General features: G+C 46.1%; 1 protein-coding gene across 2 annotated transcripts in view; it reads left to right on the top strand.

Moving 5' to 3' along the window:
* The window catches only part of LOC107155508 (peroxisomal membrane protein PEX14), a 212374-nt gene that overhangs the window by 176571 nt on the left and 9646 nt on the right, over positions 1-26157 (top strand). For both annotated transcript variants that reach the window (XM_048783631.1, XM_015501404.2), the window contains exons 4-5: positions 5394-5522; positions 23585-23670. In XM_048783631.1, the coding sequence (XP_048639588.1) occupies positions 5394-5522; positions 23585-23670 (215 nt within the window). The remainder of the gene's footprint in view (positions 1-5393; positions 5523-23584; positions 23671-26157) is intronic.

Here is a 26157-nt window from a genome sequence, read left to right as displayed (position 1 = left end):
ATAAACAAGGTGATATATAATATTTTTTTTGTTCTCCTTTTAAATAAATACCGATCAGCTTTATGTTCAGAGACAATAGGAGCCGTTGGCTTAAATTTGCAGTTTACTGTATTTATGGCTGTAATATCAAGGTGCTGCCGTCGTAATTTCATGCCCCAATGAGAAGAGCAAGGTCGAAGCAAATGCTTCCATCGGCATCTGCTAGCACACTAACTCATAAACAAGGCCCGGCTGGATCAGGTGGCACGGAATAATACAGGCTAATGAAATACAGCACAGCTTTCCATTACTGTTAGTTTTTACAGTGTCGTCATTACGTGTAATTTATGTTTAAAAAATTCAATTTTATACAAGGCACTGGGAAATAGGGGTCTACAGGTCATCCAACGACTTTTAGAGGCGCTGAGAGTCCTTATTGTACTCTACTGTTCCAACAAAATGTTAATAAAATAAAATAAAAATACTTTTTCCCTTTCCCCTCCCCAAACCTCTTCTGGGAGAGTTGATGTTTCTTTTAATTTGGGGAGTGTTTTCAGCCAGCTGTCTTCTCTGCCTTCTGTCCTCCCAGAGAGTGCTGGGGCAGGTGACTAGTTGTGTTCTAAGAGAGGTGACCCCTCTGCTCAACCTTTGTGAGTCCCAGATGCATTGCCCAAGTCCTAGAAATGGAGGGAGTGGACAAGAGGACAGTGGCCGAGTTTCCCGTCCTTTGCTGTGGCTTTGGGGCCTGTGCCCTTGTCTCAGCCAGATCCTCCACAGTTTTATTATGAGCTCAGCCTGGGCTGGAGGCTGCTGCCAGGCGTTCATTACTTTGCACATTTCCAAACCTTTTCTCACCTGGTGTTGGACCTGAAAGATGCAGAGGACGCTGCTATCTTCTGTCATCTGTCTTTTTGCTTCACCTGCATAGGGCCCGGCCTAGGCAGTGCCCAGCAGTCATTGAGGACAGTGTTGAAGTTACGTGTTCTGAGAAGCCCTTGTGCAGCCTATCCTACAGAAAAAGAAGACTGCCCCTTCTGGTGTCTGGTTTGGCCTGAGTCGTGGGGGCATCAAGCTCCTCCCAGGAGGGTGCAGCTCACCTCCATCCCTTTGGTTTTGTTTTCACTTGAACAGAAACCTTCAGAAAAAGAAAACAGATTTGTTTACATATTAGGGGATAAAAATAGGCAGGTGTGGCCACCCTGAGGCATTTGGTTCAGATGGCAGTGAAAGCCTACATTATTGATCAATAGGATGTCACCACTTGCTCTGTTCTTTCAAAAGCAGCCCACCCTGAAGAAAGTGTTGGAGAAGGAATCAATCCTTGGCTGAGTGTCTGCACAGGTACCGCAGACATCTGGTGAAGGGAACTAACTTCTCTGGACATTTTTGGAAGTAGAGTGTAGAGGACTGAGGGAGCAGGATGTCCACCCTGGCGGAGTGCGTGGGTACTTCCCGCATCCTGAAAGTGAACTAGCTCTCTGTTTTGCAGATCAGGCAGCTGTGGTGCTGGCAGGTGAGGTGGCACTCTCTGCCTCTCAGAGTCAAAGCCCAGCATCCTGCTTTTCCTGCTCCCTTGTCCCTTCCTCCTCCTCTTAGCTAATGCTAGTAAGTGAGTAGAATAACTGAGCAGGACTTTCTTAGTGCTATTCTCTATCAATAATATATTTTAATTGTCATCACTACAGATTGTGTTGGGAGGTGGTAGCTCTTGAAAATCATGGAGTGGCAGAAGGGAAGTTACTGGAAGACCATCTAAATGCTAAGTGCTAGTGGTATCAGATAATGCAAGTTGACACCTCAACTAAGAGAACATTTTAGGCTTTATCAAAATGGACTAATTCTTCCAAAGGCAGCAGCTAAAGGAAGTCTTAAGCAGATGGGGAGGGGAGGAGGTTTACATGCCACTGGACAGTGAAATCCTTTGCTCCCGTCTCTCTGCTCTGCTCCTCAGACATTGCTCAGTCCCTCTGTGGTTAGATTATTCCTTGCAGATAGCAATCAACTGGAAGGAAGTGTGTGTGTCTAATTTGCATGAGATTATTTAAAACAAAAAAAAAAAGTCTGCATTAGTCAGGGTGATGGTAAACAACGCAAAGAGATGCCTTTTATAATATAGCTTGTGCCTCAGCTTTCAGAGCCAAATATAATTCACTTACAATTGGCAGTTTCCTTTATTATTCCTTTTAACCTTTTGGATTCTGCAAGGTCTCAATCAAAGATCTGCACTGTTTATCTCTGCAGAGATGGGTGGGAAAGATGGGACTAGGGCACTTGGTCCTTTGGTAGCATCTTATTCCAAAAAGTGGGGTCCTCTGTGTACCACGTGACCGGGTAGGTAACTAGTTGTGATGTGGGGAAAGGTGAGTGTCCCCACTGTCTCTGTAAGTCCCAGATGAACTACCTGAGTCCTATAAATAGTCTTGAAGCTGGCCAGTCCTGTCTACATTGAGGACACTCAAGAGGAAGAGGGCACTTGGAATCAGAGGCACCAGTTTGTGAATGGTGCCTGGACTGGATTTAGGGTTTGGGTCTTAGAACACATCAAGGACGAGGACGCTCTGCCTTTTCCACTCTGTCGTTCATAAAGTTGCCCGGGGTGTCATTTGCAAATAGAACCCCAAAATTAAGTTTCTGAGTTGTTTCAGTGTAGCCCCTGAATTATTTATTGGCTCTCACTTGTAGGTGGGGGTCCCTAGGGTGGTGACAAGTGGAATCCTCCTCTGACCCTCTTTAACAGACTGAAGACTTAAAACATAACTTCTGGATGGTCACCTGATTTTTTGTAACAGGGTTGGAGATGGACATCTGGGGGTTGGTACTAGCATTATCATTTTCTAGGACAAGTATGATGTGGGGCAGTTTCCACCTTCTTTGGACCTTGGATTTTTATCCCTAGAGAGAGCAGTGGCTGGAATAATGCTCCAGCTCTGAAATTATATTATCCAGTGAGCTTGTTAAAATGCTTATTTTTTAAAAGAGGAAAAATGACTCATTTATTATAACGAAATCAGAGCCCTGACTCTCGGAGAAATAGGGATATCAGAATTGCAGCCCATGTAAATTTAGAGCATCAAATGATAAGGTTTCTGAAAAACAAGAGCTTGGAAGGAAGTGCTGATGCCCTTTAAACCTCAGCCTCCTTGGTGGACTGGACTGTGATAACGCAAGGAACATGTTTTATTAGGAAAATAGGCTTCGCAAAAGCTCAGGGCCAGAGGGCAGAGCAATGGGCAGGGAGTCCTGTGCCTTTAACCAGCTCCAGCTCCCAGGGCCAGGGCACAGCCTGTGACTTACTGTATATTTCCCCAGCGTTAAACATTATCGTACTTGTTTATATTTGAAAGAGCCAAAAGGGAAAATGAGAAAGCAACCGAATGCTCCTTTTGGGAAAATTATCCTCGTTTGCAACCAGCGGCTGACAAGGCACACCAGCCACCAGGTTTACAGAATTCCATAGTGTGCCAGTGACCAGCAGACTGTGCTGACGTCGCAGATGCTGCTTTCTTCTCTAGTGGCCGATTATGAACTGGTTAAAACAATGTCTCCCTTCCCAGCACTTGGAGAGGGGTGCCCTTCCTATTTAGGAAGCACGATCTGCAGTCGTTACGCTGTGAGAGGCTGAAAGGCAAAGCTCTGGAGAAGAAGGTCCTCTACTCTTGCCTGGCTTGTCCGTCTGTCCTGTCCTTGGTATGCTTGGGAAGAGAAATGATGGGAAAATTAGCCCCTTTGCAGCCAGCTGGGGAGGCAGGGAGGACCAAGGCCCATCTGGCCCCAGTGCGTTCAGCTCTAGCCTCTTGTACTGGGAAGGTGGTAAGCGCCAGTGAGTGGTACTCTTGGAGCTTTGTCATCTTTCCCTTAATCTGGGGAGAGCAAGTGCTGTCAGGGGCCACCCAATAGCACATCAGGTTTCCTGCAGGGGGGCCTTCTCTGCTCCTTACTAGCTGTGTGTGGAAAGAGGGGAAGAGCAGCTGTTTTAAATGGAGACAGACCTCATCCACTCAGTGCAGAGAAAAGAAAAAAATGGTCCTGGGCCATTCCAGACAGCACGGGCACTCCCTTGACCGATTGTGGGAGGGCCTGAGGAGTTTGAGGAATGGCTGCAGCCGGCACACACCAACGTGGTGCAGGGCAGAGCTGCACTCGAAAGCACTAATGTGCACCGTCTATTAGCCCCGAGGCACAGTGTGCCAGGCACCACGCTTTGAAGATGCTGATCCTCAGAACCGCCTCATACTTCATCTACCCCCAGGGGCAGGTGTACCATGCTGTGGGCTCTCTAATGGAGAGCTGCTGACCAGATGTGGAAAAACTCTCGGCTCTGGTTTAAAAGCTCTGTGCTGCGGCTCGCCTGAATAGTGGGATTCCCGGAACAGCACAGGCTGGCCCAAGTGGTCTGCAGACTAGCAGTGACCTCCCACCTGCTTTCCCCCCACTGTGGTTCAGTACTTCCCAGGTGGGCCCTGTGGGAGAGTTGTTCTGGGCACCACATGTCATTCCTGTTCTGTGGGTTGGTTGGCACCCTCATCCTCCAGCCTAGGGTCAGCATCACCAGTCAGTCTCAGACCTGTCAACCCCCACTGGAAACACACGGGGTCTTCGTGGGTTCTCACTTGCCTTTTACCCCTCCACGGGTAAATCCTCTCCACGTGTTAGAGCCACTGCAGATGGCGCCCTGCTATTTCCTGCTGTTCCAGTGCAGTGTGGTTTAGAGTGTTAGGAGAATTTAAAAAAAAAAAAAAAAAAAAAGGAAAAGAAAAACTAGCCAAAGGCGATCCAGGCAGCCTGTGACAGGCTAGAGCAATAATCATCTGAAAGTTTGGGCCTGGCCTTGTTTTGATCTGTTTTCTTGTTTTATTTTCTTCTTTACATTCTATATCCCATTCATACTAATCACAGTCAGTCCTGATTTTTCTTTTTATTTCTGCATTTGTCATAAAATAAAGCAAATTATTCCCGTCTTCGGAAACGATCTAGACTAATTAGTCGTCTCACCCAATAATTAGTTTTTTGTTTCCCTGTCTGTTTTCATGCATTATTGTTAGTTTTTTCCCCTCTTTTTTTAACACCATTACAGATTAAAATGAGCCACATTTGCAGTTGATGGTATCTGTTTTCGGGGGAAGAATGGAGAATTGCAGTACGGAGCGACTTCAAAAGCAGCAATAAACTCAAGGATAAATTAAGGAAATTGAATGAGCCACATTTGGAAGCAGTGTTGAGGCTAATATTCTGTCGCTTAAGGTTAAATTGCAACTGAGAGAGGTTCTGGAGAATCCGAAATCGGGAAGGCAACTAGGTAGTAGGAGCAAGGCACTCCGGCCACGGGGGCCTTTTCTCAAGACAGATTTTGTTGCAGCCGTGGACACTGACCCAAAGGTCCTCACTCACCTGCTGTTCTGTGCTCTTCTCCCCAGGGCTGACCGATGAAGAGATTGATCTGGCTTTCCAGCAGTCAGGCACTGCTGCGGATGAGCCCTCGTCCTTGGGCCCAGCCACACAGGTGGTTCCTGTCCAGCCCCCTCACCTCATTTCGCAGCCATACAGTAAGTCACCTGCTCCTGCTCCTTCTTTAACCATGACTGGGACTCAGGGCTGTGGCCAAAGAGCAGTGTTTTGTGTTTCCCAGATTCAGCAAACAAACCAAGAGAAGCTGGGTTTCTCCCTGGTTGAGTAGAAAGCTCTTGGGTGTCTCCGAAAGAAAGTGACAAACCCCAGTGCTCTTTTAGATAGACTTTTAGGTTTGTGGCAAAGGTTGAAGAGGAGGTGAGGGGCCAGAATAAATAAACTGTGTTGTTTCCAGTGTTTTGATTACTGCAGTGAACTGCGCACTGTTATTGGCTCTGCTTCCATCCTTCTTTGACAGTACTTTTGACTATTGCTGTTTCCCAGGTCACACTGTGAAGGTCTCATTTGCCAGTGCATTCGTCTTTGCTCACTGAAGGAACTCACCTCCTACTTTTATTTATTTATTTTTTTAAGTTAACATTCATAGGTTTAGTCCAGTGTTCACTCCAGTCCCTCCCTTGTCCTGACTCTACCAAGTGTATTCATGTTGTGGCAGTCTGTTAGAGAATTTCAGATTTAATGTGAAGGTTCCTTTTGAACATTGCTTTTAATTATTACATGATGTCATAACCCAGGGGAGGTTTCTGTTGTTTTTAAATGAAAGCTACCAATGTATTCTAGTAAAGATACAGTTCTTTAATCACTCACAAAAAAAGTCTGAAAAGGTTAAAATTGACTCCACAGCTGTGGAAAAATCACTCAATTTGTTGTTTTAACGTATCTTAGCATTAGCTCTATTATCTTCCAAAATGCCTTTTTAAATAATTGTCTTCATTTTAATTGTCTATCTCAGAAGTTTTAGTTTTTCAGAAAATGATATAAAACAGTGTTGGGGGGCTGGGGATGTGGTTGAAGCGGTAGCGCTCTCGCCTGGCATGCATGTGGCCCGGGTTCGATCCTCAGCACCACATACAAACAAAGATGTTGTGTCCGCCGAAAACTGAAAAAAATAAATAAATATTAAAAAAAAAAACAGTGTTAGGTACCAGATTTTAAAAGGTGTATTTTTAAACAAAAGATTGATTTCGATGCCTGAACACACAGTTGGAAGCTCCTCCTTTCTCTCACTTCACCGTAGTTTTCACCTGGCTTCATGGCGGCAGGTTGACACAGCCAGCAGGGTCTTCCCTCCTCCAGGTTGGCACTGTGTGAGAGTCCACTTTGGGTGTCCCAGATCTCCTTTAGATAGCCTCCTCCTCTGCTTTCTGGATAAGGCTGAGTGGGTGAGGCCTGTGCACATACACTCAAGTGTCTCGCAGTCAGAGCCTTGCCAGACAGCCTACAGGTGTCTTGACTGAGACGCAAGGGACAGAGCTTCCACACAAGCCCCAGTTTGGGCTTCTGGGTCCTGAACCTGCCACTTGTCCATGGCATGCGTCTCTCTTTTCTGGCCAGCATTCTTTCAGTCCACTGTGATTTGCTTCAGGTTCTAAACTTACTTTACGTGTTTCTTTTTAGCCAAGGGCTAAGTTTCCACACTTTTTCCTTAGTTGAGTCCCTCGGCCAAGCCGTTTAATGGGATTTGTTGAGGATAGGCAGTGGCAGCTGGGGTACAGAATTTTCTGAGATGCACATCTGTTCTGTTCCAGCTGTTTCCTCCTAAGGCTTAATACCAAACAGGTCTCTCGACTATTTGAGAACTTCTTGCTCAGAGCAAACTGTTCTGGTTAGTCATGGAGTTGGCCTAAAGTGGCATGTGTTGCCTGCTTTCCAGAGACACAAAGAGTTAAACTGTTAGTATTTTTGAAAGGAGCAAAAGAGTGGGGCAGATAGCGGGCAGTTCAGTCATTTAAATTGTTCTCATGTCCAGATTGCTCTGAGAAAATGCATTACACGCTCAGGTATTTAGGTGAAAGTATTTTTGAGTCTCCTAGCCCTAAAAATAAAATACATCTTCTCAGAGACAGACTTCTTCCTGCTTTGACACTAGTATAAAAACAATGGTAATGGTAATTTTAAATACCTGAAGTTTTTAGTTGTCACCATTGAGCTTCATTCTTCTTATACCGTTAACATTGCTCCTTTCAGCTCTCGGGGTGACTCTGCCTCTTCACTTCTGTACTTTTGCCAAGAGGTGTCAAAACTGCTCAGGGGGAAAAAAAAAAGCTTGATTTTGATTAATATAGAGAAACAAGACTTTGCCTGACTGATAATAAAACTGATAAATGACATTTGAATTACTTGTAGCGGTAATTTATTACATAAAATATCTTTTATTTGACATGCGATTAGTTGCTGGAAGCATCACTCAATCTGACTAGTTTAAACATGCTCTAAAATGAACCCCAGTAAAAACCAGGGCTGTCGACGGCTGGCGTTATGAAATATACTAATCCTGGAGTGAGGAAAAAAATCTGACTTTAAATATTTAAATGATTAATTGGGTTTATATATTTTTTTTACCTTTCTAACCCCCTTAATTACAAGCAAACTCAGGGGAGTTTCTGAACTAGGTGTGCAATCTGCATGCTTATCACTGAGGCATTGTCTGCATCCTGGAGGGATTTATGGCCTCCGTTCATGTGTGTTCCTGCCGATTTTATGTCTAGATCCCTGGCAGCCCTCTCCTTTCCATTTTGTGGCTTTTTAAGGACATTCCATCTCTTGAGTCTCAGTCTATGAAGTGGGATTCCCTGGACCCAGCCCCAAATGCTCATGTGTCAGATTTGAGACCACCCCAGGGTTCAGTGCTCACAGATCTTTACCTCTGGACCTGCTGGCCTGCCTACTCAGTGGCAGATGTGCTGATGGGTGCCTCTTTTGATATCTCTGCTCTTTGGTGAATGTGCTTGACCTTGAGTTGTTAGTAAATGCCAGGTTCAGCAAAGAGAACATGGAGATGTACCAGGAACGTACCAGTTCAACTCCTCAGTATTTATTTAGCACCTACTTGGTGATTAGTACTATATCAGGTGAGAGATTCAAAACATGATTTTTAAAAATCTTATTGGCTCTTTTTTTTAAGTATTTGTTTCTTAGTTTTAGGTGGATACAATATCTTTATTTTATGTGGTGCTGAGGATCGAACCCAGTGCCTCACACATGCTAGGCGAGCACTCCACTACTTGAGCCACAACCCCAGCCCCTTTTTTTATAGGCTTTTCAGGGAAAGGTAAACTCTTAAGAAAAAGATAATAATATAAAACAGGGACTTAATGCCAAAATTAATTACACAGACAAGAAATTCCACAAGATTACAAAAAAGAAAAATTAACGTGGGCTAGAGAGTCAGGGAGGCTTTGTGAAAGTGGCAGGAGGTTGACACCCAGGGGAATGTTGTGTCACCTGGTGTGAGAATAAACCAGTGTTCTCAGGGCTTAACCCATTAACTCCCAAGTTTTCAATTCTGTGAACATAATAAATATTAAAATATTATTTCGAAGTCCCCATATTGGTCCCCCAGTTTAAGTTTTCATAGGTGTTTCCATCTGGAACGATTGGGAAAAAATGGGTTAAGAGAAAGTCAGGTAGAGCTCAGGAAAGTGGAACTGCGATCGAAGGGGGTTGGGGGTTGACATTCTCTGTTCCTCACTTTGGATCCTTTTTGTTGGACTTTGAGTTGGGAGCCAGTGCGTGCACATGCGTGAAGCCGGCATGGTCCTGAACACAGGGTCCTGTTAGCTGCCAGCTGGGTGATTTGTACCCAGCTGCTTTGTCTTCTTTCATCCCAGACAGACGAGGAACAAGCAGCTTTGAGATATAAGCAGGACCCGTATAAATTTTGTAGGGCCATAATTTTTTCTCAGTCTTGAATATTTTTCCCCCACTGTCTTTGATAAGCAATTTTAGTCCCCTTCGAAGACTGACCTGTAGCTTCAGTTGCCTCTTGTTAAAATAGGATGTAAATGTCTGAGACTGGTAAAAGGCTTGGAGCTATTTGATTAGAAATCCTGAGATGAGAGGAAGTGCTTTCCCTATTTTCTTCTTTTTTTAGCCCCATTTAGTAACAAAATACTCAACTCTGATTATCTTATTTCTTTTCCTTTAATTTTATTTTTATTTTTGGTACTGGGGATTGAACCTAGGGGCGCTCAACCACTGAGTTGCATCCCCAGCGCTTTTATTTTATTTTGAGTCAGGGTCTCGCCAAGTTGCTATTGGTTACTGAGGCTGGTCTTGAACTCAAGATCCTCTTGCCTCAGCCTACCGAGTTACTGTGATTGCAGGCATGTGCCACTGTGCCTGGCTGATGATCTTATTTCATGAGCAAGCATTTATTATTTAATGACTACTGTGTGCCAGGCACTATGCTGGACTCCAGGATGAACAGATCAACTAGGTATGTTAGCCATAATACCCAAGATAATCAGTTTATAAATAGAAAAGGTTTATTTTAGCTAACAGCTTTGGGAGTTCTAATTGATGATTGTGTGGCCCTTTTGATTTTGGACCTCTGGGTGGGGTGCCAGATAGCAATGGCAGGAGTACATGATGAGCCAAACTGCTCACATTATGACTAGGGAGCAAAGAAGAGAAAAGAAGGGGCTGGGGTCCTACTATTCCTTCAGAGTACACCCACAGTGGCCTGAAGACCTCGCGTCAGGCCCCATCTCCTAAAGGTTCCATTACCTTCCTAGGGATCTAACCTCTAGATCATGGGCCTTTGTGGTTCATGCCAAATCCAAACTACAGAGCTAGGGATGTAGCTCAGTGATAGAGACCTTGCCTCACATATGTGGGGTCCCCAGTACTGCAGGGGCGTGGGGGACTATCCAAACTGTAACACAAGGCTCTCTCTGCAGTTGTTCTGGTGGGAAAAGTGTTAAGCAAGAACTGAGGTGCCTGTGAGACAGGCCCAGGGGAAGAGGTGGTACAGAAGAGGGAAAGGGCAGCTTCAGAGAGCAGATGTCTAACTGGCTGGGGATGACTGACTCAGTGACGAGGCAGGGTGGACAGGAGCACATGGGCACGAAGGTATGTGATGACTTTAAGAAGCCCTGGGTGGTTCTGAGCTGCTGGTCAGGGGGTACGGCAGGGGGCTGGGGGTAGCACGCCCCTACCTGACAGCCAGCCAAAAGTGCAGTGATGTTTGACTTACAGCTGCATTGTCTGATTATTTTTGAAGCTGTCCATGTTGACCATATTAGACTGGTACTAAAATTATTTGTATTATCTGGCAGACACCTGGGGGCACACCAATCTGAGTCAGCGTTGCCTTCCTCCCCATCTTTGCCCAGAGCTCACTGCTGTTCTCTGAAGTCCCAGGTCAGTTGTTGACTCCTCCAGGGCATCTTTCCAATGCCCTGTTGTGACCAGTATAGTATAGAAGTGCCCCCTGGCCTGCTCAACCCGCTGTGTCCCACCACACTCACTTCAATGTTTATTTCAGTGTCTTTCTTACTAAACTGACAATTCTGAGGCTTTTATTTATTTATTTTTTAATCTAGTGGCCTGAGGCTCCGACTTAGCAGGTGTTCTAGAAATGCTTATTGAATGTATCAGTGGTGATAGAAATGTGTTTGAGAATTGAAAGGCTGCCCTGTAATAGCAGGAGCTTGGGCCAGCTGCCCAGGCAGCCCATCGGTGATAACTTCTGTGTGCTTAGCTCATGTGGGCTGTTCTGGGCAGGCTGGGAAGAAGTAAGGACAGGCCTGCCTCACCTTTGGGAGGTCACTGTTTGACGGAGAGGGAATCCCAATGCTTGGGGAAGGGCAGAGGCCTTCTTTTATGGGGGGACTATTGAGAGAATTCCATGACAGAATTAGGAATAAAGCAGACCCCAGAATGGTAGTCTTAGGGAAGGCTTTCTGGAGGAGGCAGGACTCAAATGGGGCTTAAGAGTCAGGACTGCATCTAAGAAAATGGAAGAAAATTTTGTGTTACATAAAGGCAGGCCTTCTGGGCTGCCATGGAGGGAGGTGCTTCAGTCCTCAGAGACCTGGCTCTCCCCTGCTCTGTACCCCAACCCCAGTGCGAAGGCTGGACCAGGGCCTCACGTGATAGGCAGGCATTCTACCACTGAGCTCCGTACTCCTCCAGCCCTGCTATGTCCCCAGCAGCTGCCTGGCAGTAATCTTGTGGTCCAGCCTCACTGCTCCAGCTCCAGCTATCCCCTGCTGAACACTCAACAAGAACAGGCAGAAAGAAGGAAAAGGGCAAGCCACCTTCTAGATTCCTCCTGGAAACTGCCCTCGTCACTTCCACTTTCTTCCCCTGGCTGACACAGTCTCCTGGCCATGCGTGTCTACATGAGAGGCCGAGAAAGGCAGGTGTTCAGTTTTCATGTCCCATAGGAAGTTTGAGTTCAGTTAAACACCAAGTCAGGGTAATGGTGACCTCTGGGCTGGAAGAATCGCATGGCTAGCTGCAGTGGTGTTTAGAAAGTTTTAGCTGGTAAATTAGGCAGGTTCACGATTGCTAATTTTATTATCCTTTATAACTTACATGAACGCCATTTTTTTTTTTTGGTATGAGTCAAGTATCACAGGTATATATTTTTTTAATATATTTTTTTAAGTCGTAGTTGGACACACTACCTTTATTTTTATTTATTTTTATGTGGTACTGATGATTGACCCCAGCGTCTTGCACATGCTAGGTGAGCGCCCTACCGCTGAGCCACAGCCTCAGCCCCTCACAGGTATATTTTTAAAAGGTGCATTAGAGTACTCGGGTCTTGCCCTTTCCTTTGGTCTCAGCTGCTTGCTGAGCAGAAAGAGACCTTAGCACCCACACTGCAGGCCATTGTTCTCCATCACTGCTGACTTCTTTGAGCTCTTTATTTTTTAAAAAATTCTGAACAGACTTTTAATTTTTTAAAATCAGCTTTGTTGAGGTGTAATTTACATAAAGCATGCCCATCTTAATTATATCATTTGAGTTTTGACAGGTGTACATACCCATGCAACCCTCACAGCATTGGGGAGCATTTCCAGTGTGCCCAAAGTTTCCATGTGCCCCATTTCCCGTGAGTCCACTCCTCTGGGGCAGCCCTACTCTCACTACCTGTTAGATCTCTTGTCCCCAGAGTTTGATGTAAGTGGAACCCCATAGCGTGCACTCTTGTGTCTGGTTTCTTTTACCAGTGTGATGGCGTTGAGGTTCATCCGTTGCTGTGCACATGAGAAGGCCCTTCTTTTATGCTATGGAGGCTCCACTGTGCCAGTGCACCACCCTTTGTTTATCCACTCACCAGTTGATGGACCTTGGGTTAGTTTCAGTTTTGAGCTATTGTGAATAAAACTTCTGTGAACATTCGTGTACAAGTCTTTATTTCTCTTGGATGAATGTCTCGGGGTAGAATTACTGGTTTATGTGTTAGGTGTGTGGCTAGTGACAGAAGAAACAACTCAGCTGTTTTCCGGAGTGGTTGTACCAGTTTACCCTCCCACCTGCCCTTCGAGTTCTCGTTCCTCTCTCCTCCCCGTGGTTGATTGCCTGTCTTTCTGATTGCAGCAGTTGAGTGGTGTGTGTTGTGGTGTCCTTGGTGGTTTGGTTTGCCTTCTGTGGTGACTGGTCAGTGGAACATCTTGGTGTTCTCTTGCCCACTTGTGTATCATTTGTAAAGAGTCTGTTCTAGTCATTTCCCCCTTATTTTTGTCTTATTGAACTAGAAAAGTCCTTTATGTTCTGTTTCAGTTCCTCAGCCAGAGGTGTATTATGAGTGATTCCAGTCGACCTGCAGCCTACCTTGTGGGCTTTGACTTTGAGGTGGTGGGGGCGGTGGTGGGTACCTTTTTGTTTTTTAACGTTGCCTTTTAAAAAACAACAACAAAAAAATGTATTTATTTTATTATTATTATTTCTTGGTACCAGAGATTGAATCTGGAGCACTTAACCACCAAGCCACATCTCCAGCCCTTTTTATTTTTGAGATAGGGCCTTGTTAAATTGTTAAGGCTGGCCTTGAACTCTGAGATCCTCCTGCCTCAGCCTTCCAAGCTGCTGAGATTATAGGTGTGTGCCACCATGCCCAGCAAGATTCTGTTTTTGATGCCATACCTTTACCCCTCCCTGCTGCCTTCCTTTTACATCATGGTTTTTGTGTCTTAAGAAACCTTTGCCTGTCCCAAGGTTGGAAAGACTTTGTCTTGTGCTTTCTTCTGCAGAGAAGTTTCACAGTGTTAGTTGGTTTTGTTTGCTTGTTTGTTTGTTTGTTTTTGTGGTGCTGGAGATATAACCCCGGGCCTAGACAGGTGCTCCTGCAGCATCAGTTCTTTAGGTCTGTGCTTCGTTCTGTTTCTTTTTCTGTATGATGTGAGGTGACACTTTGTATGGCTGTCCTGCTCAGTCAGTCAGCATCTTATGTTCAAAAGATGACCCTACTGAGTTACTTGTGTCTCTCTGGGTGTGTATGGTGGCGTGGTGCTGGGGTTGATCCCAGGGCCTGCATGTTGCTAGGTAAGTGCTCTACCACTGAGCTCCACCTCCAGCCTTTCTAAGTTTTATTTTGAGACAATGTCTCACTAAATTGCCCAGGCTGGCCTTAAACTTGGAATCCTCCTGCCTCAATCTCCAGAACAGCTGGGATTACAGGAGTATACTGTTACCATGCACGGCATTACGCACAGCTGTTACTTGTCTCTTATGAAACGTCAGTTGACCATAGATACGTGGGTCTGTTTCTAGACTTCTCTTTTTTAAAACTACCCGCCCCCAATAGAGGGATTGAACCCAGGGCCTCGTTTCATGCTAAATAAAACAACTAAGCTACATCCCCGGCCTTACTTTTTTTTAAATAAAGCTATTGAAGTATATTTTACATATCTTGAAATGCATTTATTTCAAGTATACAATTCAGTGATTCTTAGTAACTTTAGTGAATGGCGCACCATTACTATAAATCAGTTTTAGAGCACTTTCACCCCCCAAGATCCTTCTGGCCCACTATTAATATTGTTCCTGCCTTGAGCCTCAGGTGACCTCTAATCTACTTCACATCACTAGTAAGTTACCTTCTCTGGGCATTTCAGGTAAATGGAGTCATTATAAGTTTTTGGCTTCTTTTTTTTTTAGTCGTTGATAGACCTTTATTTTATTTATCTATATGGGGTGTTGAGAATTGAACCCAGTGCCTCACACATGCCAGGCAAGTGCTCTACCGCTGAGCCCCAGCCCCAAGTTTTTGGCTTCTTAATGTAAGAATTTGGGGTTCATCCTTGTCATAGCAGGATCTGCACTTTGTTCCTATTACTGCTGAATGGCACTCCATGTGGGGACACACATCATTTTGCTTGTCTGTTCTCTAGATAGGTCAGCTCCTGTTTGTTCTGTTTTTATTCTGGAGCTGGGCATGGAGCCAGGCCTTGCCAAGCCATGCCAGGCTAGTGCTCTACCCTAAGCCACACCCAGCCCTGTCTCCTGTTTTGGCTAACACTGATAACTCTACTAAGAACATTGGTATGCAAGTCTCGTGTGCGCAAATGTGTTCTTTCCTTCTGGGTAGATGTCTAGGAGTGGAATTGCTGAATGTAGTAGTGTTTATATTTCTGGATCTTTGATTTTTTTTTTTTCCTGATAGTTTGTCTGTGTATGGGGACAAAGGGGAGGTACTGGGGAAACAAAGGATATTTTGACTCTGAGCTACATCACCAGCCCTTCTTATTTTTCATTTTGAGACAGGTAGGTCCTCACTAAGTTGCTAAGGCTGTCCTTGAACTTGGAAATCTCCTGCCTCAGCCTCCTGAGCAGCAGGTATCACAGATGTGTAGCAACATGCCTATCTCTAATCAGCTTTTTTGAAGTTCAGCTTACGTAAATAAGATTCATCAATTTCAAATGTATAATTTGATAAGTTGTACGGATGAGTTGTACTACATTTAATTGACATAATCAGCCCGCAATAACAATGTAGAAAACTTCTACTACCCTGGAAAGTTTCTTTGTGCCCCTTATCTCAGGCCCTTCACTCCACCCCTGGTTCTGTTAACTCAGCCTGTGCCTCTGTCGCTGTGGTTCTGCCTTTTTACAAACTTCATACAGGTGGAATCATCCAGCGTGGAGTCTTTGTGTTTGGTTTCTTAGCATGATGTTTTTGAGTGTGATCCCTGTTGAATGAACTACTTATATGTGTATAGTTCATTCCTTTTTATTGCTGAGTTGTATCCAGGGGTCAGCAAACTTTTTCTTCAAACAGGCCAGACGTCATGAGTCGCATGTGTGTGTGTCACGTATTCTCCTCTTCTTCTTCCTCCTCTTTCTCTTCTCTCCCTCCTCTCCTTCCTCTTCCTCCTCCTCTCCTTACAGTCCTTTCTTAGCTCAGGGCCATGTAAAAGCAAGCCGAGGTGGGAGTCAACCAGCTGGCCAGGTGGTTTGTCTGTTGACCAGTTGGTGGTCATCTGGGTTGTTCCCAGCTGACGGCTGTCATGGGGAAGCTGCTGGGAACACTGGAGTACAAGTCTTTGAGCACACCTGCTTTCCTTTCTCTTGGGTAAGTACCCAGGAGTGGACTGGCTTAGCCACATGTTAGGTTTGTATTTAACTTTATAAGAAACTGTCAAACTCTTTTCCCAATGGCTGTCCCGGTTTGCATTCCTATCAGCAATATGTGACGGCATCAGTTGCTCCATCCTTTCCAGAGTCTGGGGTCATTGGTTTTGAAGTTTAGGCATTCTAACGTGTATGTAAAACAACCTTAGTGTACTTTTAATTTGCATTTTCCTAATGACTAATGATGTCAAGCATATTTCATTTTCTTACTGGTCATTTTTATATCCTTTGTGAAGTCTCTTACAATCTTTTGCCCATTAAACAACAACAAAAAAAAACTTGTTTTTTATTGTTGAATTATCAGAACTTTTTATATATTATAGTTTATAAGTCCTTTATCAGGTATGTTTGGTAGATATTTTCTATGACTTGTCTTTTAATTGTCTTGACAGTGTCTTTTGATTTTCAAAAGTTGTAAATCTAAGTGATGTTTATTTTATCATTTTTCCTTTTATGGTTCATGCTTTTTGTATTTTAAGATATCTGCCTGCTCTAAGATTACAAAGATTTCCTTCTGTATTTTCTTATAGAATCTTTTTTAAAAAATGTTTATTTTTTTACTTGTAGTTATACACAGTACCTTTATTTTATTTATTTTTTTTTTATGTGCTGCTGAGGATCGAACCCAGGGCCTCAAACAGTACTAGGCGAGCACTCTACTGCTGAGCCATAACCCCAGCCCTCTTATAGAATCTTTATAGTTTTCGATTTTTGTTTACATGTGTGATCTATCTTGTGTTAATTTTTGTATTTAATTTGTGAGGATCAAGGTTCATTTTTTTTTCCTCTGAATAGCCAGTTGTTTCAGCATAATTATTGCAGAGATTATCCTTTCCCCATAGAATACCTTGACCTCTTTGTTAGAAATCAGCCAGATAGGGCTGGGGTTGTAGCTCAGTGGTAGAGCACTTGCCTAACAAGTGTGAAGCATTGGGTTTGATCCTCAGAACCACATAAAAATAAATAAGTAAAATGAAAGTATTGTGTCCATCTACAACTAAAAAAAAAAAGGAAAGAAAAGAAAACAGCCATATAAGCATAGGTGTATTTCTGGAGTCTTTCGAATTCCTTTTTTTTCTTTTTGATACTGAGAATTGAACTCAGTGGCACTTTACCACTGAGTCACATCCCCAGTCTACTTTGTTTTATTATTTTGAGACAAAGTCTCACTAAGTTGCTGAGGCTGGCCTCAGTCTTAGATCCTCCTATCTTAGCCTCCCCGGTTGTGGGGATCATAGGTGTGGGTCATGATGCTCAGTTCTGTGCTCTGCCTCAGGGTCATCTGTTAGGCCTTCTTTTGAGCCTTGTTCCTGGCGGTGCTGGGGGCTGAGCCTAGGGCTCCCATGCCTGCTGGGCAGCGCTCACTCTCTTCACTGTTTGAGTTGTGTGGAGGGTTTGCTTGTTTTTTGCACTGGAGATTGATCCCAGGGACACTTTGCCACAGAGCTACATCCCCAGCCCCCAACCTTTTTCTTTTTCCTTTAGAATCGGGGAGGGTCTTGCTAAATTGCTGAGGCCTCAAATTTACAATCCTCCTGCCTCAATCTCCCAAATCACTGGGATTACAGAGTGTGCCAGTGTGCCACCGTGCCTAGCGGGGTTTTTGGATGAGGAGTCTTACTATGTTGCCCAGGCCAGCCTTGAACTCCTGGGCCAAGTGATTCTTCCGCTTCAGCCTCCTCCAGGAGTTTGTGTTTTATTCTGTAGAGAGGGGAAAGAGATGCACACTGCTCGGTGTCCTTCCTGCCTGGAGATGACACTGCAGGCAGCATTGTAGCCCATGAGAAATGGAAAGTGGGCTCTCACAGGGTGCACATATGGAGCCAGGCCTTGGCTTGGGCTGCCAGCCTCCCCAGGGGTGTGACAGTTGGCTGCCTTTGCCAGCTCCCTCTTCCCTGGAGAGCACTGTTCAGCAGGATGACTTGGTGACTTGGTGACGCCCACAGCGCTGTGCTGCAGATGAGACTTTCCTGGACTGTGGGCTTTCCGTGGCCCTGGCACTGCCAGCGCAGTGCTGCTGCGTTGGATGCATTGTTCCTGTCCCACGAGTGTGTTCTTGCTGATTTTGTCAGGTCTCCCCTGCTAATGAGAATTTTTTGATTGATAAGAGATATAGTTAAAGAAATTGAGCCATGTCGGTTTTGATACACCCCAGTGAATAGTTACGGAGCAGAGGTGCAGCTCCCCTGCCCCTGACACAGCTACTGACCATCATGGCCACCTAACCTGAGCCTCGGGGTGGGCAGACCTCCATGGAGACCGCCAGGGCTCAAGGTGCTTCGTGGAGTCCCTGGAAATTGAAGGAAGGCCCCTTTCCCGCAGCACTTTGTCCCCTGATCTTGTTGTAGCCCATGGTGTGACTCTCTGCTGTGTAGGATAGTGTTTGGTACCAGAGTCGACTGTCCGTTGTCCTTCATGAAAACACCAAGGAAGTGGTATTGGAGAGGAGCTGTGCCATTCTACCCATCAGCTGATCGAGCCCTCAGGGGAAGCACTGCAGACACAGGAGATGTCATTGTTCCTGGGTTCTTCATGGTTGGCAAAGCTCTGCCACCTTCAGTCAAGTGGTCTGTGCTTCATAAGCAGAAAAAAACATCAGGGAACCATCTGGCTGGAGAAGTGGCACTGGGCCCTCTGACCCCAGGTTCTTACCCCTTTTCTGCATGGTCTGCCTGATTGGCCAACATCAGGCCTGAGACTCTGAAGCTTTTAAAAAGCTCATTTATGCCCGGCACGGTGGCACACACCTGTAATCCCAGCAGCTTGGAAGGCTGAGGCAGGAAGATCATAAGTTTAAAGTAAACCTCAGCAACTAAGTGAGACCCTGTCTCAAAAAACAAAGGGGTGGGGTAGGGAATGGGGATGTAGCTCAGTGCAGAAGCACCCCTGGGTTCAGTCCTCAGTAATACACGTACATACATGCGCATGCTGGACTCACTCAATCCACTTCTCTTCCTTCCCAACTGGAGCAGAAGAGTGACTGACCCTAGATTATGCCCTTGGACTTTTGGGAGCAGGGCGACAGAAGAGTCTGCTGTCCCAGGGGTCCTTGGTTTGGCTTCTGTGCAGGGTCTGCACTGGACTTGGGAAATACTGGCCCCAGAGTGCGCAGGGACAGGAATCCAGGTGCTGGGCTGGGGTGTGAGCTGGTTTGGGGCCACCAGAGTAATTTGCAGTGGCCCTGGTCTGTTGCCCTTGGAAGCCACACAATGGGTAAGAGTCATTTCCATCCAGGTCTTTCCTCTTTCTTCATTTTGCCACAAGAAGGAATTGTATCACACATCTCCAAAACGAGTAAAATGGCATTTCAGCTTCTTGTCTTTATAGACTCTCTGAACTTTAGGAAAGATCATTCTGGTCCCTTTTCATTAATAATGAAAACCAGGGGGCAATAAAATGTTCTTAACGTGAGCCCAGCAGGAACGGAGCAGCAGTGAGGGGTGAAGGGTGAGCTGCAGGAACCACAGGTGTTTCCCGGGCCTGGGGAGGGCAGAGCTCTGACGAGGTAGGCAGGTGTGCAGGGACCCCAGCTCCTGGCTCCCCAAGATGCAGTGTCTGCTCAGCCTTGGCAGCTCAGAGTCCCCAGGAGAAGGCTGCACTGCGTGAGGTGCAGTGGATATGTTTGCAAAGCAGCAGAAGCATCTAGCAAACTTGGGCTTCTGGTCCAAATTTTTTTGTTTTGTTTTGTTTTGATGCTGGGGATTGAACTCAGGGCCTTGGGCTTACAAGAGAAGCACTCTACCAACTGAGCTATATCCCCAGCCCCTCTGATCAAGTTTTTAACCTGGTTCCAGCTAATTTCTTGTTATTTAGAGGGTACCTGAGAGTCAGTGGTGCATGATTACTGAATGCAAGCCCCATGGGAAGGGGTTCTTTCTGAGGCTTTTGGCCACATGATGGACATCCTGGGTGTGGATTAAAGCCCTCCCAAGTGTGGCTTTCTCTAGGGATGGCAAGGCCACTCTGCCCTTTTTCCTCCTGAAAATGAACTGGTACCAGATGTTGAATTTTGCATCTGGCGCACAGCAAAGCTGGCTAGAAGAGAAAGCAGACGACGAAGTAAAGATCCGAGTGGGACTCCAAGGCCCAGGTCTCAGGGTCAGGATGAAAGATAGTCTACCTCTGAGGTCTCAGAGCTTCCTGTTTAACAAGAAGTGGTTTGTGTGGCGTGGGGATGTCTGCAACAGGGCGAAGCCACACTCTCCACTTTCCAAGATGGATTCTCAGACTTGAATACCTTGCTGGTGTCACATAGCCTAGAAAGGGATTAGAGATTGTCCTTAACACGAACCCCAGCATGCACAAAAAAGTAGATTGATAAATTTACATGAACACAAAAAATGCCAGCATGCCATGAAAGAACCCAAAGAAATATGAACCAGAAGCTGTTTATGATTTGTGTCATAAAGGGCTAACATCCCTGCTGTATTACAGAAGTGCTGAGGGAGAGAAGTCAAGTAGAAAAGTGGAGAACACACAGTACACCAGAAGGGAAATGCTGTTGAAGAGACGCCCAGTCCTCACTCAAAATAAGATCAACGCAAGCTAGAACCAGAGCGAAGCACCGCTCTCCTTCTGCCACTGTCAGAAATGCGTGTTTGACGACACACTATGTCGGGCTGCCTGTGGGGAAACAGCACCGGGTGCGTGGCTGATGGGATGAGTCCGCTGAACACCATGGAGGCCATTTTGTAGGATTTCTCAAATGACAGAGGCCCATGCCTTTGACCCATGTCCTAGGAAGTCCTAGGCTTACAGAAGTCTTGTCTTATATGGGAGCTGACACGTGTGCACAGTCACTGATGAGTTAGGTGCCCCCAGCAGGGAACAGGTTAAATAGAATATTATAGAGCTGTAGGAAAAAAAGAAAATTGGAAAATAGGTGGGAAAGAGGAAAACCAAGTCACATCTGTGTTGTCTTATACGTGTGTCAAACTCTCTGGAAGGATAAACAAGAAACCATTCTCCATGACTGGTGGTGGTAGAGAGGGAGACCTTTCTCAGTAGACCTTTCTGGCTCCTGCTGTTGGACGTTGAAGCGGCGTGTGTGCTGCCTGACCAAAGAGGGGAAACAAAAAACGGGGGTTGAGGGCTGGGAGAGGCCACGTGTGGATTACAGTTTTGTAACAAGGTGAGGCTGAGCCATGTTGGGGAATCTCATGTGGAATCCATAGGTGGAGGACAGAGGGGACTGTGGTGGCTAAGGAGAGATTTTTGTCTGTTCCCTCTGTCTCTTGAGAGCCCAGCGGCCCGGGGAGGAGGGGGTTTCCCTCTTGCCCACTTAAAGGTCTCTGAGACTCGAATCCCCCTGCTAGGCTGCATGCTGGCCACCCTCCCTCCCTGTGCACTCACCTCCTGCCACTGAGCTTAAAAGAGGAGTCCTGTTCCTCTGCTTTGGTCATCAAACACCAGGAGGGACAGGTAACCTCTGAGAGCTGGCAAGCACGGGTGAGAGAGGTAGAAGCAGAAGCACTCAGGTGTCTAAAAGCACTCGGTGTCTCCAGGCAGCGCTGGCCGGGCAGTGGTGCTCCCTCTTAGAGTTTGGGGATGTTTCTCTTCCTTCCTCACCCTTTCTCAGATCACTCAGGGCCCTGCTTCCCTAGCACAGCAGCATGCGTGGGGGTGCCCTCTGGTCAACTTCCCAGTGGCACTGCAGGCTCATTTCATGGCTGGCATGAAGCCTATGCCACCCAACATTCTGAGAACAGTAGCCCCTACCCCTCCTTTAATGACAGTCTCCTATGAGGAGGGAGGGTGTTTGCTAGGTGGCCTAGAGATAGCTGAGGGCGTTGGAGTGGACAGTGGTGCCTCATGGGATCAGATCATGAAAGCACTTTGTGAACTCTGTGTAGGGGAGTGCAGTCGGGAGATCTCTCCTGTGCACCTGGGATGTCCCTCGGGAGCTGTGGGGACTCGGATGTGCTAGGCCCCCTTTTTCCATAGGGGAGGACTCCCAGTGGACGTCTGAAACTGTAGGTAAGACTGAACCTTCTGTATACAGTTTTTCCCCCATACATTCATATCTATGATAAAGTTTAATTTATAAGTTAGGCACAGTAAGATGAACAATAATGAAATAGCACAATTATAACAATATGTTATAATAAAAATTATCTGAATGTGTTCTCTCTTAAAATAATTGTGTCGTACCATTGATTTTAGCAAGCTCAGCATATGATTATTTTTCTTTCTGTATTGAGAACTTTTGCCACTAAAGGTTTTTCTTTGGCATATCCAGATTGCCAGCCTCACTACTTTTATGTTTTGGAGCCATTGTTGAGTTACGTGGGGGTGACGTGAACGTAACCACTGTGACCGTGAGACGGCCGTCTGATAACCGAGATGGCTAAGTGACTAAAGGGCAGGTAGCACATTCAGCATGGCTGTGATGGACAGAGTTGTGATCCACAAGCTAGGTGGGACAGGGCGGGACAGCTGAGGTTTCACCATGCTACTCAGAATGGGATGCAACTCAAATCTTGGGAATTGGGGGTTTTTTTGGAATTGTTCGTTTACTATTTTTGGACTACAGTTGACCACAGGTAACTGAAAGGGACGCTGCAGGTAACGGGGGCCCGGGGGGTGTTGATCTAAAGGGAATTGGTTCAGGAACCAGTTCCTCAACAACAGCAGCAAATTCTTCTGAGATGGCTCCCAACTCCATTCCTTGGCCTCCGTCCTAGCCCAGACCCTCTTTGCCTTTGTGTGTCCTTGCAGAGTTCTCCCCAGCTTTCATGCTTCCGGGACTCCACTTGTGCCTTGTCCTCAGAGCCACCCACGCTGCTGTCCTAGAGCAGATGCCATCACCACACTCACCCAGATCCTGCAGTGTCTCCCCCCTGCTGGTGAAATGGTGTTCAGACTCCTGGGCCCTGTCTTTTCCTTCCCACCCGCAGGGAGACTTGACTCCCTGTGTTCTCCTGGACACTCTTCCTGCGGTTCTTTTGACCAGAGCATCTCTTCTCCCCTGCTGAGGCCCAGGTGCTCATCAGGTCCACACTGACCCACTCTCTTTACTTGATGCCTGTTTTTCCCTTGTCCCCAGAACCACAGGTCTTGGTCTTTACCTCCTCCAAGACCCTGCTGACCCCTGGTCTCTTCCCCCCGCTACCCCCACAGGCACATGCCCTGGATAGGCTCTGTCACTCTGTGAAGTTGCCTTGCTCCGTCCTTCAGAGACTTGTGTCTTCTGTCTTTTCTCCCCAGCTCCATGTGAGAGCAGAGCAGGGAGGTCACCTTGGTCTGTGGTGCCCTCGATGATCTTTCTCTGGAGTAGGGCGTCTGCCCATGTGGTTCTGTACACCGGGGTGTGTTCATGCCATCCTCACAGGGCCCTGCCTCCTGGCTCCCTGCTGGTCACTCAGCTCACTGCTGCTGCATACCTCTGCCCAGCATGCACAGCTGAGGCCAGATGACTAGCTGTCTCTGCTGTCCCCAGTGAGGCAGATGGTTCGGAAAGCCTGGGAAGAGAAGGGGACAGAGCTGAACTGATACTTCTGACAGTCACAGCCGTGTACCCTACTTGCCCATCTGCTGAGTCACACACTTGCCTCTCCCCAGGGAAGGATGCTGGGTGTCCCCCCTGACTCTGCCTCCTTTCTCCCACTATCAGGCCCTGTAGGTTCCCGGTGGCGAGATTATGGTGCGTTGGCCATCATCATGGCGGGAATTGCATTTGGCTTTCATCAGCTGTACAAGGTAAGTTGTCTTCCCAGAGGCTACAGGTGCTCTACCTGCTGCCCTGGCAGTCAGCTCCCCTCTTCCAGCTCTTGGTTTACCTCCTGCACAGAGGTGCTGTCCTCGGGGTGCTGCAGGCGCAGGAGGGAATGCGCACCCAGGCCTGGCAGGCACAAGCCCCTCCTCTCCTGCTCCACTCCTGAGTCTCTACTCACAGGGTGACCTTGAGGTCTGTCCCTTGCAGTCTGGGTCGGGCACTTAGAATGGTGCCTGATGTGTAATTTGTGAGGGATAAATTAAGAGCATGGACGCTGGGGGCCATCTGCCTGAGTTAAACCCTGGCTCTGCCCTGAGAAACTGACCACAGGCTCATCTGTAAAATTAGGATAAAACAGATGGTCCCCAACTTACGATAGTCACCTTTACAATGGTGCAGAAGCACACCCATTGCAACCCTTGCTGTGTACCTTCAGTGCAATATTCAGTAAATCACACGAGATTGTCAACATCTTATTGTAAGAGAGACTGTTAGACGATTTTACCCACCGTCAGCTGATGTGCATGTTTTAGGCACGTTGAAGGTAGCCTGGGAGATGAGGTGTATTGCATCATTGTTGATGTCCAGTGCTTCATTGTGACATGACTCCCTCTCCTCATCATTGAGGAGCAGCTGCAGTACCTGCTTCGTGAGATTGTAATGAAGAGCACAGGAAAGTGCTGAGACAAGCGGCTGACTCACTGGAAGCACCCCAAACTCCGTTGTTCTACCTTAGTATTTAAAGCCAGGTTGGGGAACCTCAGTGTAGCCATGTTCGTGGGATTGCCTTCTCTTCCAGGGAATGTATAACGTAGGATTCCTCAGGACTCATAAGCAGAGTTGATTGCTTACCACAGAACCTAGGCACCAAGCAAACATTTACTTTGTTGACACCAGTGAAAAGGCCCACCTTGGATCTGAAGAAATGAGTCTTTTCTAGAAGGTGAAGAGCCAGGTTGGGTCTCAGGTCCAAGATCTGCTCAACCTGGAGGCCACCCAGGGCCTGAATGAATTCCAGACTCACCATTGTAACTTATAGCAAGTGAAATACATTTAAACCTTGCATCCTGGGATTCTTAGTTTGGGGCTTAATACAAAAGCTAATGGCAGAGTTATAGCAGAATAACATTTTTTCAGTGGAACATCTGTTGCTGTAGTTGGAAATTGCCATGTAGAAATCCGGAAGCAACTTCTTAGCAAAGGAAACAATCAGTAACGTGATGAGAGAGCCTACAGAATGGGAAAAAATCTTTATCACTAGAACACTAGTCTCCAGGATATATAAAGAACTCAAAAAACTTAACACACACACACAAAAACAACAAACTGAATAACCCAATCAGTTCAGCTAAGAAACTGCACAGACACTTTTAGAGAAGACGAAATACAATCCATCAACAAACATATGAGGGCTGGGGATGTGGCTCAAGTGGTAGCGCGCTCGCCCAGCATGCGTGCGGCCCGGGTTCGATCCTCAGCACCACATACAAACAAAGATGTTATGTCTGCCGATAACTAAAAATAAATAAATATTAAAAATTATAAAAAAAAAACACAAAAAAACATATGAAAAAATGTTCATCATCTCTAGCAATTAGAGACATGCAAATCAAAACTACTCTAAGATTTCATCTCACTCCAGTCAGAATGGCAGCTGTCAAGAATACAAACAATAATAAGTGTTGGTGAGGGTGTGGGGGAAAAGGTATGCTACATAGTTGGTGGTACTGCAAATTGGTGCAACCACTATGGAAAAGCCATATGAAGATTCCTCAGAACACTTGGAATGGATCCACCATTTGACCCACCTATCCCACTCCTTGGTTTATACCCAAAGGACTTAAAATCAGCCTACTGTAGTGACTCAGGCACATTAATGTTTATAGCAGCTCAGTTCACAGTAGCTTAACTATGGAACCAACCTAAATGCCTTCAACAGATGAATGGATAAAGAAAATGTGGTACATATATACAATGGAATATTACTCAGCCTTAAAGAAGAATGAGATGATAACATTTGCAGGTAAATGGATGGAACTAGAGAATATCATGCTAAATGAAATAAGCCAATCCCCCAAAAAACAGAGCTGAATGTTTTCTCTGATAAGCACATGCTGATTCATAGTGGGGGTGGGGGGATAGAGAAGAACGAAGGAACTTTGGTTTGTGTAGGGGGGAGTGAGAGGAGAGGAGTGGAGTTGTGGGGCTGGGAAGGACAGTAGAAGGAGACAGACATTATTACCGTGTATATATGCACGATTACACTGGAGGAGTGACTCTTCACCGTGGACAGCCAGAGGAAGGAGAAGTTGTGCTCCATTTGTGTACAGTGTGTCAAATGCATTCTGCTGTCAAATAGATTAATTAATTTTAAAAAATCTGGAAACAAAATGTTCTGGATCCTAGGACTCCCTCCTCTGAGTGGATACCCACCCGTTTCTTGTGTGTGGACGGCTTCTTCCAAATCACTG

This window comes from Marmota marmota, unplaced genomic scaffold (assembly GCF_001458135.2).
Source record: "Marmota marmota marmota unplaced genomic scaffold, marMar, whole genome shotgun sequence".
Taxonomy (NCBI): Eukaryota; Metazoa; Chordata; class Mammalia; order Rodentia; family Sciuridae; genus Marmota; species Marmota marmota.
This window is presented reverse-complemented; position numbering and strand designations above follow the sequence as displayed.